Source organism: Siphateles boraxobius, unplaced genomic scaffold (assembly GCF_051911475.1).
Source record: "Siphateles boraxobius isolate OS27281-9 unplaced genomic scaffold, OSU_SipBor_1 9, whole genome shotgun sequence".
Taxonomy (NCBI): Eukaryota; Metazoa; Chordata; class Actinopteri; order Cypriniformes; family Leuciscidae; genus Siphateles; species Siphateles boraxobius.
This window is the reverse complement of record NW_027509219.1, coordinates 4,162,294-4,180,363: the sequence shown is the minus strand read 5'-3', so window position 1 is coordinate 4,180,363 and position 18,070 is coordinate 4,162,294. Positions and strand designations below refer to the sequence as shown.

General features: G+C 38.9%; 1 protein-coding gene across 20 annotated transcripts in view; it reads right to left on the bottom strand.

The window, feature by feature from the left end:
* Window positions 1-2,686: 2,686 nt before the first annotated feature.
* Window positions 2,687-18,070, bottom strand: part of prdm16 (PR domain containing 16) — a 252,325-nt gene continuing 236,941 nt past the window's right edge. For 14 of the 20 annotated variants that reach the window (XM_077223733.1, XM_077223734.1, XM_077223742.1 and 11 more), the window contains 5 exons: window positions 15,840-16,009; window positions 14,984-15,155; window positions 9,473-9,694; window positions 7,019-7,190; window positions 2,687-6,082 (listed from right to left, as the gene is read on the bottom strand). In XM_077223733.1, the coding sequence (XP_077079848.1) occupies window positions 5,948-6,082; window positions 7,019-7,190; window positions 9,473-9,694; window positions 14,984-15,155; window positions 15,840-16,009 (871 nt within the window). In that variant the 3' untranslated portion in view covers window positions 2,687-5,947. The remainder of the gene's footprint in view (window positions 6,083-7,018; window positions 7,191-9,472; window positions 9,695-14,983; window positions 15,156-15,839; window positions 16,010-18,070) is intronic. The other 6 variants (XM_077223748.1, XM_077223749.1, XM_077223750.1 and 3 more) reach the window with 1 other exon arrangement.

Sequence of the window (18,070 nt, the reverse complement as noted above, 5' to 3'; positions counted from 1 at the left end):
GGAAAAGCTGTTTTTATGCTTATGTTCTAGTGCACAGAGATCTGTCTAAGGGAAGAAGTGCAAACAGGTTGTGGCCGGTGTGAGAGGGTGTCTGTGATGATGTTACCTGCCAGTTTCGTCACTTTGGACATGTACAAATCCTGAAAGTTGGGTAGGTGCATACCAATTATCCTTTCAGCTGTCCTAACAGTCCGTTGCAGTCTTCTTAATTCTGATTTGCTGGCTGACCCAAACCAAACAGTTATAGAAGTGCACAGAACTGACCCAATAACAGCTGAGTAAAACTGTGTCATCTGCACCTGTGGCAGATTAAACTTTTTAGTTGACAAAGAAAGTACAATCTCTGTTGGGCCTTTTTCATAATGGAGTTTCATAACTCAGCGCGGCGAGTCCCCTGTCCTCTTTTCCCACAAAGATCAACCCCCCTCATCTGGCGCGAGTGGTATGGTCTCATTTGGGGGGTCTGATGATGAGTTTGACTCCGTGTCTCTAGCCGCCTTTGAGTGGTTTGTGTGGGCTAACATGACTCAGCCCCTCTGCCGCCCAAAGAGACTGACCAAACGTGGCCTAGGATTAACAGGGCTTTTGCGAGTCCTCTCAAAATCTGTAGAAGAGCTTGGCTAAGACTGGTCTGCCCCAGAAAAGCCCTCCCACAGCCAACTCATGTATACTCCCGTATTCGGCACGCGTCCAGTCTTCTTTGGCTACTCTCTCTAAAGTCGACTGCGCAGATGAAAAAGAATACACAAAGCTACCCCAGTGAAAGAAGCTGTCACAAGGCCAGTCTTCCGTCCAAGGCTTGCAGGACCACATCAGCGCTTGCCTCCAGGGCATTCACTGCTTGCGGCCAAGCCGCCCCTGCGGTACTATGAATAAATCATACCATGGCGGTACTTCAAGTGTATCAGCCCAAACATCTCCATGACATGGACGAGTCTGGACCCGACCAGAGCTGCGCAACACAACTGACCTGTCCTGCGAGCTACTCAAGCCACCGCACAAGCCATTGGTCGAGCTATGGCCAGCCTAGTGGCGAACCGGCTTCTCTTATGGGCACGAACGAACAAACCTCCACTCAGTGAGGGTGATTCACGTGGTGGGCTCCTCGAACATTGGAGCAGAAATGCTACCACTCGGTGGTCCTCCAACTGGGGGAATGGAGACTCCACCCCTAGGCGGTCGACACAATATGGCACACCTTTGGTCAGACAGATGTAGATCTCATCGTGACGAAAGAGAATTCCCACTTCCAGGCATTCTTCTCAAAGGAGATGGACACACTGGCCAAGAGATAGCCTCGCCTGTGCCTCTACGCGTTCCCTCCCGTAGCCCTGCCCCCGCAGCTCATCGGTCGGGTCAGGGACGAGAAATGTTCAGTTCTTCTGCTGGCAACACACTGGCAGAACCAGCCTTGGTTCCCAGAACTGATCCAGATGCTGTCAGCACCCCATGGCCAATACCGCTGACAAGGGACCTTCTCTCTCAGGCGCAGGGGACAATTTGGCACCCCTAACCCTTGGCTGTGGGACCTGCATGTTTGGCTCCTCATCAGGAACCATCAGACTTCCCTCGTTTTCTCTAGCTGGTGCCTAGCTCGGAAATCAGACCCTGCTAAATGCGAGATCATAACTATTCTCACATTTCTGCAAGAGCTGCTGGATATCAGGCACATCCCTTCCATACTCAAAGTGTATGTGGCAGACATTGTGACGAACCACAGCCCGGTTTCTGGCCAATCAATTGGGAAACAAAACCTGGTTGTTAGGTTTCTCAGAGGGGCCAGGAGGATGAATCCTCGCCGCCCCTATCTTGGGATCTCTACACAGTCTTTAGGGCTCTCCGAGGCCCTCCCTTTGAGCAGCCCGAGATGACGACCTTCGGTCCCACTCACTTAAAACTGCCTTCTTGTTGGCTCTAGCGTCAGTCAAGCGAGTTGGTGATTTACAGGCTCTATCTGTGGAAACTTCCTGCCTTGAGTTCAGCCCCAACGGCAGTAAGGTGGTCCTTAGGCCGAAAAGGGGTGCTCTCCAACCCGTTCAGAATTTAGATGATAGCGCTGTTAGCTCTGCTGCTCGCAGAAAGCGAACAGGCACTCCATCCACTCTGTCCCGTAAGGGCCTTGAAAGTTTATTTAGAGCGCTCTGGCCAGTTTCGACAGTCAGAGCAGTTTGTTTGTTTTCTTCGGAGGCCGCAGCAAAGGAATTACGTTCTGCTGCATTGATTTGATCAAAAATTTAGTAAAATCACCAAGCACCATCAACATGTTAAACTCATATGTAAATATTGTAATTGAGCAATAATTGAAATGCTCACTGTTCTTCTTGGGTCATAAATCCCTTAAGAGAATACATAGTTATGTTCTGTAAACCTGTTCTTGCACGACACCTACATCAATTATCACTTATCTGGACTGCCAAATGAGCATAAAATCTAAAAACATTACATATCTTTTTCACACATTAAATCAGAGGTAGGGTGAACATACTGTGAGTCAGAATAGAGCACACACGAAATCTTTATTCTCTTAGCCTTTGAGGTTCTGGTGACATCACACCCCATAAAAGTGAATTTAGTGAAATTCTTCAAAGTCACCATTGTTTCAGCTCTGCACACAGTGGACATTTTCTCAACTGTCTTCCTCAGGGATGACATCTACAGGATTAAGGGAAAAAAAACAGCATTCATATAAAAAGCACACAGGTTTTTATTGCATATCAATTTCATGTATAAATTCTTCATAGCATTGGAAAGATTACATTTGGTATACATATCTATTCTACAGAATTAACATCAGAATCATGTCTTTTCCATGAAATTGCTCTAAAGTACATCTTCAGTAATCACAAGCATCAAAAAAGAACTTCAGAATTTCAGAATTTTCAGTATTATTCTACAATCCTTAAATTTTGTCATTATTTCTCTCCCACAAGCATATTGTTCAGTTCAATAACCATCTGCCCATAGTATTTAAGGCAGTAAACAGGACTTAAAGTCAAACCTACTAACCTAACCACATGTACAATAAGTGCATCTACAAATTCATTGTTTTTTTTATTATTATTTTTTCTTTTTAATTTAAGATACACATTTCACAAATGGACACCATTATGACCTCTAAAACACAAGTCATGCACAATATTTTTAATAAACATAACAGAAGCAATATACAACTCATATCCAAATGAAACAAGCACCATCTATTTTCAAACCCATGTTTAAAAAGAACTTTCGGACATATCAATGCTATTTTTTTGAAATAATATACACTTTTTTTTTTAGAGAAACCACATTATTTATGGATTTTGAAATGATTCGTTTGTTTGCAATGTAACAGTTGGCCAAGGTGATCTGCATTGCTCATTTTTTGACCATTTTCATGATGATTTTAACAGTGTGGGTCAATTTCTTCACCTACAGCGCTTGTTAAGTACAGTAGTATGTGACATGACTTCATACTCATAATTCCATTACATCCCTAGAAATCCTACATCCCACAGGCTTTTTACTCAAGGATTTGAGTAAATTATATAGTGAGGAGATACGGTATGAAACAGGGTAATAGTGCCACCTTTTAGTATATTCAAATACAAGACTGCTGCAAGTTTTTAAACAACGCATTATCAAGCAGATTCCCTGTAATAGGCGAGTCGAATCAATCTTGTGTTTGTGTTCGCAGTGAAAACTGAACATTCGTAAATGTTCAAAACTGAGAAGCTTTTCTGGCAACGCTTGGATATTCTATGCTGTTTTATTCAAAAGCTTCTGATAAAATTGCCTGTTTGACCCATGAGTTAAAGTGCTTGTTAAAACCAGCCTTGCTTGGAAACATGTTGTTAAAATCAGTACTAAGTTAAGAGCTGAGATGTAAAGGAAAGTATGTTTTAGGTAGACAGGGGTGTGTTGATTTAAGTGCTGATTCCAGAGAACGTAGAGTCTTTTTAACATCCAAAAAGAAGTGAGGAGAGGAAGTATAAAGGTATGAAATCCTGACCAAAAAGACATTCAATCAAGAGAAGTTAACTTTATGAAGTTTGACTGAACCTACATATTAAATCTACTCTATACATTCATGATATGCATTCAGCTGTTTACGATTCATTCGCTGCATGGTTTCACAGTTCAGAGAAGTTGGATAAGGACTCATATGTGTATTCATGGATTTGGGCATCTCTCAGAAACCTCTACGCTCTTGTGAACATTAAACGTTGCCGCTCACCATTTAATCACAATCCCAGTCTTTTTTTGGTATGCAAACAATATTAAGCATTTGAATTATGTAGAATTTGATATGATATTTAGGACTAGCTGACAAAATAATGGGACATGGGAAACATGCAATTTGAACCCAGAGATACACTGTTGATCCATTTTTTTATGAATATGCTGAACTATGAGTGATACAATGTGTAAAAATGTTGAAATATAATGCCCCTCTATTTGAGTTACCTGATATTTTAATTATTTGTTTCTTTTTTAAATCACGCAGTGCCTACATTTCTAAATGGTTGAACAGATGCATCATAAACAAGACTTCATGATTATGAGCTCATAAAGGAAACACAGTCTTTTGTAATTCAAATTTTGGCAACTTTCTTTTCTACAAAGAGCTTGAACATTTCTGAATTTCCATGATATTTCAATAATTTCATTCCTTCAAAAAAGTGGGTAAAACATTTTTTTTCTTCATTTTTTCATTAATAAAAAAAACAATCAAAATAAAAATAAATAAAAGACAAACACTCATCAATGTAAGTAGCAACAACAGAGGAAGAAAAAAAAAACTAGTAACAGTGGAGGCGACCACTTGGGAAAGAAATGATTGTCAAAGAAAAGGGGGTTATTTGGCACACAACACTCTCTGCTACCAACTGTTAACTTAGTTTGTACATCATACAACAATATTGTACAAATTTGGTCCTTCACTAAATAATTATATTAACATTTGAGCACAGATGTGCTCAAAAAGAAACAATACTGTTTACCAAGGAACAAATCACATAGAAAAAAATCATAATATTACTGAATTCAAGAAGGAGAAAAGATTTTCCAATTGCCCCACTGGAGAATAATTTAACTCTTAAAAACAAATGTTCAGTTGAGACTAAAGGCCTGTATACAGCTCAAATACTTACCATAACAACAATAATTACAATGACGATGATGCTATACAAATGAACAACCATGCTGCGTGATATATCATATTAAGATTTGACCGCTTTTATCTGACTGTTGAGCAGCCGAACAAAAATCACAAAGGTGACCTCCAGCATAGACTTTTAGAGCCAGTGGCTTGCAAACTGCGGTCAGCCTTGGGGGAAAGTTAGCATGCTAGTTGCGGGCTAGACTTAAGTGCTTCTATTGCCATTGGAAATCAGTGTTGATGTCTACACTAATGATCTACTGTAAGACTTCGGCTGTGAGTTAATTATAAAGGAAACCTTGGTACAGTGCTGTAGAAAATCAACTTGAGAATGGAATGCTGTATAGAAACGGTTAAAATCTCCAATTGAAGAAACACATCAACTACCCTGTCCAGTCAAGCCGGCCTGGGCTTCTCCGAGAACATGGTAAAAAACCCTTGAGAGCAGTCTCTGTGAAATGCATATAATTGAAAATGAGGTGGAGAGGTGATTTGAGAGTCTTTCGAATGCATCCTCTTGATTCAGCTGCTGAGGAGAGAACTCACTATAGTTGCTAGTTGCAGACAGGAAAGACGCTGTATGGCTGGGATTTGATGATTTCATTCTTGCTTTTATGCTGTGTAATAAAACTCTCCCATCTATGATTGGTTCCTGTGTCTGTTTCACTCAACAGTACGTTCTCCTACTTATGCGCATAGTGGTGGTTCATCAACTGTGGCATTGCTGGTCTTCATGTTGGTCTCTTCTCCCATCTCCTCCTTTCTCCCTCCATCTCTTCTGATTTCATTTTTGTCTTGTTCTTGTTCTCAGATGTTGTTGAGGGGGTGAAAGGAGCTGGTTTCCGACGGCCCTCCTCCCATGTTGAGCCAGGCATCCAAGGAGTTCTGGGAGGATGAATGCAGATTGGCGTTCTCAGACAGAGAGAGCATCATTGCATAAGCCTGGATGAAGAAAACAAGGAAAGTTTCATCTCAGAACCAAAACGCACATCATCTTTTATCTATTGTCATTCCAAATCCATGTGCTGTTATTTTCAGCTGCTTATTGAATACTCAAAAACGTATCTTTCTGTGTTCCAAGGAAAATAACTAAAAAATAACAGCATGTGGGTTTAAAAACATATCACTTTTTGGGAATCATTATAATACAATCTAAAATTAATTACATGATTCAATATCAATTGGAGATAACCCCTACAAACATAATGAGGGATTCCAAATCAGACATTTTCCTGCCAATAAACAATATTAAAGTAAAACGATCACATATAAGACATGTAACAACTCCAGATGAAATGTTGAGACCAGAAGACAATTTAAAGTTACATATACAAGGCAATGATACAGAAAGCTAATAGTGTTAGTTATGTTAATATCATTCAGGTAATATTTGTATCAACATTGAACATTGAAAATGTTCTGTATAAAACAAAATAAAAATGACGATGATTAGGTAATGCAAAAGTTGCAAGTAGTTATATTATGAATTCCAAAACTTTAGTCTAACCACTATGACCTCAATTTTAAAGTAACCTTAACTTGTATGTAATTATTTTGTCTTTTGACATATATATCATGAAAAAAATATAAGAAAATATTATATTATTATTGTTCATTAAAATTTGATCTCAAATATCAGATATTTAATATCAACTTGACTCCTCAAAACATACAATTTAATTTACATTATTTCCGTTTTCCATTGGCTTTTCTGACAGAGTCTACCAAATGGTTGGGGAACCCTGAAGGCCAAACTCATATTGTCCATATTGATAAGATGCTCTTTAACTGTCTGTCCTTCTCTCGACGGAACGGAACGTAAGACATGGACTCATCATGGCATAGTAGAAGCTCTCTGGAGCAGGTACAGTCACATACCTGTGTTTTAGCCTGCCTGAAAAGAGTTTCTTTCAGCGCCTCCGACTCTACCGAGGGGCTAAAAATGTCTTTAATGTCATAGGGCTCCTCGCCAGCCTTATGGAACTCCAGGCCTTTGGGGAAACCAGCCAGAGGTTCCAGATCTAATAGGCCTGCATCCTCCTCAATACACCTGTACCAGGAAGGGGAAGGGGGAGGGGGAGGGGGCCAGGGGTGTGGAGAGGGGAGGGGACCCTCAGTTAGCCCGCAAACTCAAATCTAAAAATTGGAACTGGATGCATTTGAGGAGCATGCAGTGGATGAGATGGTGACGGCACATGAAAAATATATGTGGTCATCAAATATGCGGATGAAAGCACAAAACAAATGGACACAGCTTTGGTGTTAAGAACTCTGTCCATCTCTCTGTCCATGCAGAATTAAACCAGATGCTGGGAAACACTTGCTCTTGAATAAAATATGCCACGAAATATTGATCATTGAAACATTTAGATGCCAGTGGCATTCCAACAGCAATGCTATTCAAGATGAGAGAGGCGAAAAAGTGAACCGAAATGCAACAGAACGGGACACTCATTGCATGTGTGCAAAATTGCAGGAAACGGTTACACTGATAATTTTTTCTTTGTTTAGGCAAACCAAAGTTTCAATGATTAAACACACATGTACTGACAGATGATTAGTTGCGTTAGTAATCGTATGAGGACTGACAGACAATGAGTATCACAGTAGTAAACACTATGTGAGACAATGAACGTCTTACACAGACACTCTGTTCCTCAATCTGGGGTGTGTTTCCCGTACAACGACGTAACTCACTGCTTAACTAGTACCATGCATCGTTGAAGAAATCAACTAGCTAGTCACGACTGTTTCCCCAAACCGTATTGTCGCAAATTTGTCATTCAGCCACGTTGGTTAATGGTTAACTTCTTTTAATAAATCTGTTTGAGATTGAACTAATGCTAGATTCTTTTTGACATGGCATTTGAGGAAAATTCTCATTTATTTCAGTTGTTTTGCTTTATTTACAGATTCAATCATAGGCTCGTTCTTACGTACGTACTAGAGCACGTTCGCACATGTGCACTCTTCAAAAACGACACTTTAAATCTCTTGAAAAACTAAAAGAAGTGAAAACTCATGCAAACAAGAAACTCTGCTTTTAACCACTGGTAGAGAGCTGTCGTTCCAACCACTCAACTTTGCGACGCAGTTTGCGAATGTCATTGGAACTATGGTTCCGGGAAACACTTACTCATTGAACTACGCTGATAATGCGACCATAGTTGGCGCTCGGGAAACGCACCCCTGGTGAGCTGCTTTGCTGTCTACATAGGCAACTCTCTTGTGGCTTCAAAGGCAGCATAATGAGTGAATTGATTTGAAACTATTTTCTGGGACAGGTTTTTTTTCATTGCGTCTTTGCAGCTCACTTGGTTTTGGAACAGAGCTTTAGCATTGAAGGCACATTGTTCTTTTGTTACAGTAAATTTTCTGTAACAAAACTTCTGATCTTCTTAAATGAACACTCAACCAAAATCGAATATAAAAATGTAAATGTAGTGGCATTCACAACTGGAGGTTAACAACATGATTATGTTTGTTTGGGATACGTTTGAATAACTTTTTGAATGAAAAGTTTTTTGTTTTTTAAGAAATCTCTTATAAGTACCAAGGTTGCATTTATTTGTTCAAAGATACAGTAAAAACAGTAATATTATGAGATATTGTTACAATTAAAAATATATTTAAAAAAAAATGTAATATATTCTTAAATGTAATTTATTCCTGTGATCAAAGCTGAATTTTCAGCATCATTACTCCAGTTTTAGTGTCACATGATCCTTCAGAAATCATTGTAATATTGATTTGATGCTTAATTATTGTTGGTGCTTAATTATTATAATAATGGGTCCTGTTATTATCCATGTTAAAAATCTTTTAACATTTTATGGAAACGGTGAAATTTTTTTTCAGGATTTCTGTTGAAAATGTTGAATGAACAGCATTTATTTAAAAGATAAATCTTTTGTAACAGTATAAATTAAATGACTTCACTGTCTCTTTTGATCAATTGAATGTGTCCTTGCTAAATAAAATGATTAATTTCTTGTAATAAATAATATAGATTACACTATTCATACTTCGTTCTACTTTCTTAAAGTTAACAAGAGATCGAAATCGACCCGCTTAATGTTTCTGGTCTTATTAGAAATATTTCATCACTGCATTAACTCCAAACAGACAAACATAGTAATTACTTGCGCCAAATTTCTTTTTTGCGAATGTCAGAAAAGCATCATATTGCAGTAAAACGGATCGAAAAGGCCGAAATTAATCATGCCGACTGTAAGATCTACATTTTCACATCTTTAAAAAATGAGTGTTCATTCAAGTGAGAGTGGCTCTTTTGAACGATTTCTTAAATAAACAGACAGATGTTTTGCTGACCTGCGCGTGTGTTCGTAAGACATAGGGAGAGGGGTGGGTTCCTCATCCTCGTCGTAAGTGCCCTGCACCATAGTGGCGGGAGAGGCCGTCTCGTCCTGAGACTTCTCTGTCAACGAGCCTTCCTCATCTTCGTCATCTCCCTCCATCTCTTCCTCCTCCTCCTCCAGTTTGGAGACAGTGTGAGTGTGACTCTGAGGATGCTCTTCCTCTGTCAGCTCTGACCTGTAATAACAAACAGTCCTCCTTTACTTTTACATATGACCATTTTCATCTTTTTGTTTGTTTGATGTGTTGTATTCAACAGGCTGATTTTACTACTGTACCTTTAGCACGTCTTCATGCAAACAACTTCTGGTTTTACTGGCTAAGCTCTTTGCAAACAAAATCAGTAAAACTACCTATTTGAATACTTTGATTTTGAATAGAAAAAAATTCTGTTGATATGTAAACAGGGAAGATCATAATGCACAGCAAAAAAAAAAAAAAAAAACTAAACAAAAAAAAACAGGTTTTGTCATGATTTTGGTAAAAAAATATATATAAATACACACCCAAACCTTGTTTTCAGATAATCAGAAGTTGTTTTGTTTTTTTCTCATGTAAAGTTATCTTGTTTTAAGGATATTGTACTGAAAACCAGAACCAAAACCATGAATCAATGTAAATAATTTTTTGCAATGTGATTTCTGAATCTGAATGACCTTTTTTTCAGTTTAAATTTCTTAAATTGTCTGGGTATATGGGATGTGTTCATAAATATGACTACATACTACAGCAACTTTTTTATTTCAAAAAGAATAATCATTTTCACCATGAAATGTCCCCTTTGAAATATTCAGTTCTTACAATGGCCATATTTTTTTGAGTGAAACGGTATCCATAGCAGAAGACATCTTCTGTTTTATGTCTTTTTTGTCTGTATTTCAGTGCTTATTTTTCATGTTGAAAGCTATCATCTTGCCTTTTCCTATCCAAGTTTCAACCAACTTGGGAATAAACTTGAAAAACCTTTCAATTCCGGCAGGAGACGCACACACACACACACACACACACACACACACACACACACACACACACACACACACACACACACACACACACACACACACACACTCCTTTACAAATCCCTGTAGGATTGAAGTGACACCAGATTTGTAATAGCCACTGGTGATGAGTTTTTATGTCTTCGGGACATGGCTAAGACATTTAATGACACCTCCCCAAAATATCAGATAAAAAAATAAACTATTTTCACCCTGAGGGTCCATTGAGGTAATGCCCTCATCATAATCTGACTGCCAAATATCAGTGCTATGCTGGTCTCTGGGTTGCCATCCATCATTTTGGATTGGGCTGTAATTCCCCTGCCTGGCCCGAGCTTGAAAACACAGATCCACGAATGACAAACACACAGGTTTTGCAATTAATGACAGACGTTTCTTGCGAGCGTGGCAATGATGAATTGGCTAATTTCGGAGAGCCGAGACAGAGCGAGCTAGACAGGTCAGCAGCACTCATCATGGTTTGTCTCATTGCCAGCAATTTCCAGAGAAACCGGTTGTTCTGCGAAGCAGCTATCAGCACCGCGCCGTTCCACTACCACTCTTTTCCCAAACATTTCAGTTCATGATGTCATTGCGCAGACCCCTCCAAAGTCGCTTTTACTTCAGCGCTCTGAAACAAACTTCTATTAAGGCGGACGAATGTCGAGTGCGCCGGGAGGGATGGTGGAAGGTGGGTGGTTAAGCTATGTGAGGTGTAGACTTACCAAAACAGAAAAAAAAGGAACAAGAAGAACTGCTTGTTTCCCATTTTCCATCATGCTTAAATATCCCATAATCAAATTTGCCCTGGCCTGAGAGAAAGTCCATGCCACGTGGGAGACAGCAGCGGTCCTGCCACAGACCTGTGCTTTGTCTCTCAGTCTAAACATGTCAGAGCGCTGTTTGCGTTAGCTTGAGGGGGGTGGGGGGTCCGTCAATGCAGCACACAGATAAATGTCTCAGTCTGAGGGTCCCCTGATAGGGCTAAACCTGCAGACCCCAACAGACCCTACAGAACGTAGTTTCAGACCAGCCACACACACTTTCAAACAGCATTAACACAGCAGCAGGTAATCCCCCATCATGCCTATCTGTATATTGTGAAGAGAACAGATCACATCTTTTTCCACTGACATTCATGGAGGAAGTATGGAACACCACTGAATTTTTATCTCACAATTCGGACTTTTTTTTTCAATTGTAACTTTCTATCACGCCATTTGAGAAAAAAAGAGTCAGAATTGAGTTAATGTACCGTAAATCTGACTTTTAAAAATCAGAATTGCATGATGAAAAGTCACAATTATGAGTTATAAAGTCAGAATTGAGACATAAACGTTTTTCTGAGACTTTTTTTTTCTCTGAATTTTGAGTTTATGTCTCTCAATTCTGACTTTTTTCCTCAGAATTGGACTTGATAACTCAAAAGTTCGAAGTGCCAGATATAAACTCGCAATTGCAATAAAAGTCAGAATTACGAGAAGTAGTCAGAGTTGCGAGATGTAAACTCGCAATTGTAAGAAAAAAAGTCAGAATTTCATTTATATTTCACCATTGCAATTTATAAAGTCAGAATTGCGGGATATAAATGCAATTCTGACTTTTTTTCTTACAACTGCGAGTTTACATCTCGCGACTCAGACTGCTTCTCGTAATTCTGACTTTGCGAGATATAAACTTGTTGTTCCTTATTTTTTCATTTTGGTATGTCTACACCCCACATACCTTAATCAACCACCTTACTTGACATTCGTCTGACTTAATAGAAGTTTCTTTCAGAGTGCTGAAGTAAAAACAAATTTGGAGGGGCATGTGCAATGACATAAACTGAGACATGTGGAAAAAGAGTGGTATTCAGAGTTGCAGAATTCCAAGATGTTAACTCGCAATTGTGTGGGCGGGGAAGTCAGAATTGTGAGATAAAAAGGCGCAATTATCTTCTTTAAAGCAACACCAAGTAACTTTTCCTCTGCGGTCGCCCTACAGGTTGGAAGCGGAATTGTCCATTACCGTTGTCGTAAATAATGTAGCCTACCGCAGCCTACTGTCGCACGCGCACGCTCGCTATTTATCCAGCACTGGCTTCGGAATCAACAATGGCCACAGACAAGGTAGAGTATGATGCATGATTTTATGAAAGACATCACAAACGAAGGAAAACTATGTATGCCGTAAAGCAGTCGAATTTTGTAGTTCTTTTTGTGCTCCGGTTACTTCCCAAAACCCGAAGTTACATAGTGCCGGTAAAAACGATACAGACCACGTCAGGCTATGGCAGACGTGTCATTTAACCTATTGTAAGTCGATGTACCATCACAAGGGTCTTGGAAATATATTCTGAAGGTTGAAAAACTACATAAAAAAAAATATTACATGGGGGAAACAGTACCAAATTTTAGAACCAAAAATTACCAAAATTCCTCATTCAGTGAGGTATTGACTTTGTTTTTCCTAACATCCTTAAGAGTAAAAAAAAAAAAAAGATAAATTGTTGACAGTAAAAGTATAAGGGTCCATTCAGAAATGTCATTCTGGCGTTCAGGATCAGGTACTCTTGGACCAGAAATATGTTCAGTAGGTCAAAAAGGGACCTATGTGTGACTGATTTAACATCAAAAAGAGTCTATAAGGATATATAGAATTTAAAACTTTTGAGGACCCTTTGACCAGAATGTCCGATTGTCTATTGTCCATTCCACTGTGATGCTGTTTCATTGTTTTTCTGTGTGCTAGATGCACTCATGTCTTGCACATAAAACGTTTTAATAACGTAGTGTTCAAGTTACCAGAGTTCTAAAAACTCGTGCATTTTGTAACGCAAAAATGTGTTCTGTGTGAGTGGCTCCTTTTAAGCTAATTTAATTCAAATTCATTGAATTTGGATAGCATTATTCAGATGATGTCATATCTCATTTGAGTTAGATGTTACTCATAACATTCCTTAGTAATAACAGAAATTAAAGTGCTTGCTGTATTATACCATTAGTCTGGATAGCATAGCTTTCGTATATGGATTTCTCAGTTATGTCTCATTTAAGTCTCAACTGTCTCGGATGACACTCCGACAATTCCTTAGGAGAAATAAAAACAAAACTGAAACAAATGTTGTATTTATTTAAACATAATTTGGCTATCATAGCACAGATGAGTGTTTTCATTTCAGTATCAAACATGTCTTGAATGTTTTTTTCTGAAAATTCCCATATCTGAAAATACAAATATGATTAAATGGCAATTGTTGTTGACAAAAGAGACAAATATTGTATTTGTTTATCAAATTATTTTGAATGGCCTAGCTCAGACGGGTGTTCTCAGGTTTGTCTTATTTGACTCTCAACTACTGTATATCTTTATTGTTTCTCCAAAAATTCCTTTTGGGAAAATATAAATAGGGCCAAATGAGAAAATTGTTGTATTTATTTAAAAAACAGGACTGGACAGGATAGCTCAGACAGCTCATTCAGCTTGTATGGAGCGATAAAGTGAGTGTGTGTAATTGAGTACTCATTTATGTCTCATTGACATAATGTTGAGTTAGCTTCTGAAACTCCAGAAGAGGCAAATGTGAGACAGGAGACTGCTTTCTAGTCTCATTGCTTTATAGGAGAAACAAACGAGATATTACATTATTAAAAGACAAGAAGAAATTAAAAGCAGAAAAAAGACGTTCCACCATGAACGCAGACTGGCTGCACAAGAGTGACAGAAAACGAGAGAGAAACAGGCAAACGTCATGAAATAAGATGCATGAGCGCATAGGGGAATATTGCAGCTGCCTGTCCATTTGAAGCGGGTGTTTCTGTGAGGCCGATTTGCAGGGAGACAAAACAGAGCACTTATTTGAATTACAGATATTAAAATGCCAGGCCTGCTTGTACGAGTCGGGACAGGACTATTGATCCCAGATGGCAGTGTGAGGTTTCAGTCCACGGCAGAGCTTTAAAGTGATGAGGCACAACCATGGAGTGTGGAGGAACCGGTAAAATCGAGGAGGACTATTACACGTCTAAGAAAGAATTCATGTATTTGGCCATGTATCTGTTCGTACACATTTGTCTGCATTCATCAAACTCCACAGTACCTAAACCAAAAACTGAAGCGATGTGAACCTGGCCACACACCGACAGGCATGCTGACGGTTCATGAATTTGGCAGTAATGAGCTTTTGTTTGGTGTTTTCATAAGGCGATGGAATGTGCTCCCTAATGTGTATCTGGCTGTGCTTAATGCAGAACAGAACTCAACAAGGTGAAATGACTCATTGAGATGTCCCGTCTTTCTGCCCACTGAAGACAAAGTCTGTAATGCACACACACGCGCAGACCCCTGTGAAGCAGTATCACAGTCCTCCACTAGAGGGCATACTGTAACTTCATGACAAGCGTGTCAGAATCTGATTCTATACAGTAGGTTTGTTGCCATAGTTTCACAACATATTCATATTCTGTCCATGTGTGTGAGCTCGTACCTTTTCTCTGAGGAGCTACAGGCCTGGTTCAGCTCACTATTGGAGATGAAGTTCCTAATCTCTGAGAAATACGAGTCCTCCTTCTCATCCAAAAGTGCATGATTGTCAGACTCAGAGTTCGGTGAGGAAATATTTGTTCCTAAATTCGAGAGGATCCCAGATTGCTGACTCACTACAATAAACAAGCAGATAAATTGATTACTTAATAACTAATTAAATAAGAAAGAGTGACGGAATATCTAAACATATGCAGCCTTAAATGGATAGTTCACCCAAAAAAGAACATTTTGTTATTATTTTCTCACTCTTATGTTTTTCCAAACCTGTATGAGTTTCTTTTTTCTGCTGAACACAAAAGAAGATATTTTGAAGAATGTCTGTAACCAAACAGTTGACGGTAGCAATTGACTTCCAAATGTCAACGGCTACTGTCAACTGACTTGTTACCAACATTCTCCAAAATATTTTCCTTTTAGTTCAACAGAAGAAAGAAACTCATACAGGTTTGGAAAAACATAAGGGTGAGAAAATGATGACAGAATTTTCGTTTTCGGTTGAACTATCCCTTTAAAACTACAGTTGCATGTGCTCTTGCCAGATACTTTTTACATTTACTAATGTAAAATATTACATATTTATATTTATTTTGGTTATGACAGGTATTTTAACACTAATCCCCTCCTAATAAATAAAATAAAAGCATTAAAAAAGAAGTAATATGATTTCAGGTAATCTTTAAAATGTGATTATTTACCTCAACTGAAAAAGGCTGTTAACATCATAGATTTGCATTAAAAATGAAATAAAAATAACCAAAAAGAAATATTTGGAAAATATAGAAGGAAATTGATATTACCTGGAATATTCTCGTGTTCATGTTTCTTTAAGTGGCGGTCCAGATTGGTCTGTTGACCGAAGCAGCGATTGCAAAGGTGGCACTTGAAAGGCTTTTCCTTGTTGTGAATGTTACGAACATGTCGTTGGAGGTTGGAGGAGATGCTGAATGAACGGTCACAGTATTTACATCTATGAAGGAAAGAAGGAGAGGAAAAAAAATCAAAGATTTCATATGAGGTTTGTGCTGGGCTGAAATTAGAAGTATACGATATGAAATTAGAACATTGCAATTACATAACATTACAAATTGCACAATAAAAAATGCAAATGATTAAAAACATATCTATAGTTTCAGTCAAGTGAAATATATTGTTGGAAAAATGGCTTAATATGGTAGCTACCATTAAATACTGTATGTTCAATGTTTGGGGACAATAACCCCACCAAGAGGCTGACAAAGGAAATGCAGATTGCAGGTGTTGACCAGTGCTTTCTTCTCTCAGACACCTCTTATTTCATTTGTGTATGAAAGGAAACACTCCCTGATGTCCTTTTATGGCTCATTGTTTTACCTTCACTTTTTTCCTCCACGCAAGCCAATAAAATAGCTAGTCTTGTAAAAATAGACAAAGTGCAGTACATTTCCCGTTTTTGAGATTCCATATTTTGACCTTTTTTTTTGCATTATGTGATATGAGATGCGCTAGAGTGTCTCAACAGTCACGGTTCGGCTTCCATCGCTCAGGATTACTTGCTTGCAATGTCAGATCAGCCAGAATAGGCAGGAGAACATCAGTTTAATGTGCTGATAAACAAACATCGCAGCGAGGCAGTGTCAGGAGTTCGCCGGACAGTGCTTCCTTTGTTGGGTGGCCGGTGTAGCTTAGACTCCCGCGGTCGCTGCAAAGTTGACTTTCAGGGCTAATTGCTTTGGGAAAATCGCTCGTCATCAAGTGCTCAGAATCAAGATGCAGGCCCCTTTTCATGTTCCAGTTTATTTTGCGAGCAAATGTGTGTGTGCTTCTTTAGAAACGATTTTCCAGACTTGGCACATCATGGTTCATAGAGAATGGTAAAATGCCAAGGCAGCGTTCTTTTTTTTTTTTTTTTAAAGCCAGTCTTTTCTGCCCCCCATTTTGTTTATTTTCATTACTTGGTCCAGAGGGACTTTAAATTACTTCATCATCTCAGTTCTTTTTTTCTCTGTTACAAGGACTGTACATGAAGCGTTACAATCCGAATGGGGTCTTTCAATGGTCAGACCTAGTGGGCCAATTTCACTACGTAGAGTAGCTGATAGCATCTACAGCAGGCAAATAACCTACTACAATGAAGCCGGCCCGCTCTGATATTGGCCTGACTCGGCCTTTTTTGCTGAAAGTAAGATGGGGAGATGCTGATGATGTCTGCTATTTGTTAGGGTAAATTGTTTCTAAATGAGCTAATCAGGGGATTGTTGTGAAGGAGCCAAGCATGTAGTGGCCGTGTCCCACGGGAGGCTCTCTATCTCGTTGAGTGTGTTCACAGGGCTCTATGGTAGATTTGTAGAACTCAAAGAGGGGTCATATTCCGCCTGACCTTTTTTGTACACTAAGAAAAACTCGTGTGAAACTGATATACGCTACAGAACTTCCAAATGCTTTTAAGTAGAATGCCAAAATAAATACGTAAATAAAAATAAAACAAAAATAACTATTTTGGAAGGAAACAATGCAGACACCTACATTTTTACACTTTCTGAAGAAAAGGAGATTATAGTGCATGCTTGTGCAAAAGTTGGTGCCCTGATGCTACAGTGTTCTGGGTGGTTTCTCAGTGGTGCTGTGTGCTTATTGAGGTGTTGTATGGGTTGTCTGGGTATTTGTCTGGGTAAGAGAGTTCTGTGGAGTTGCTAGCTTTCGTCTTTATTAATGTCTGTGGAATTTTTCACTTGTTTCACCATCTGCTAAGGGAAAAGTCTGTTTGCTTAGAAAAGTAATAACATACGTCAAGAAGTCGCAATATGAGGTAACATTTATGTCTCTTGCACAAACAGTGTGGGACGGGTTGGATGTCAAAGTTTATTACTTATGGTCAGGGGTTTGTTCAAATCCCTAACTCTGAGCATTAGTAAAAATCATGTTAACTCATATTAAGATCATTTTTCTCGTAAATGCTTTTACTTGAATTTGTTGAGAAGCTGGACTGTTAGGTTACCTTTGGCAGTAAAAGTCTTTCTTCTTTCACATCTTAGTCATGCCTAGGTTAAAC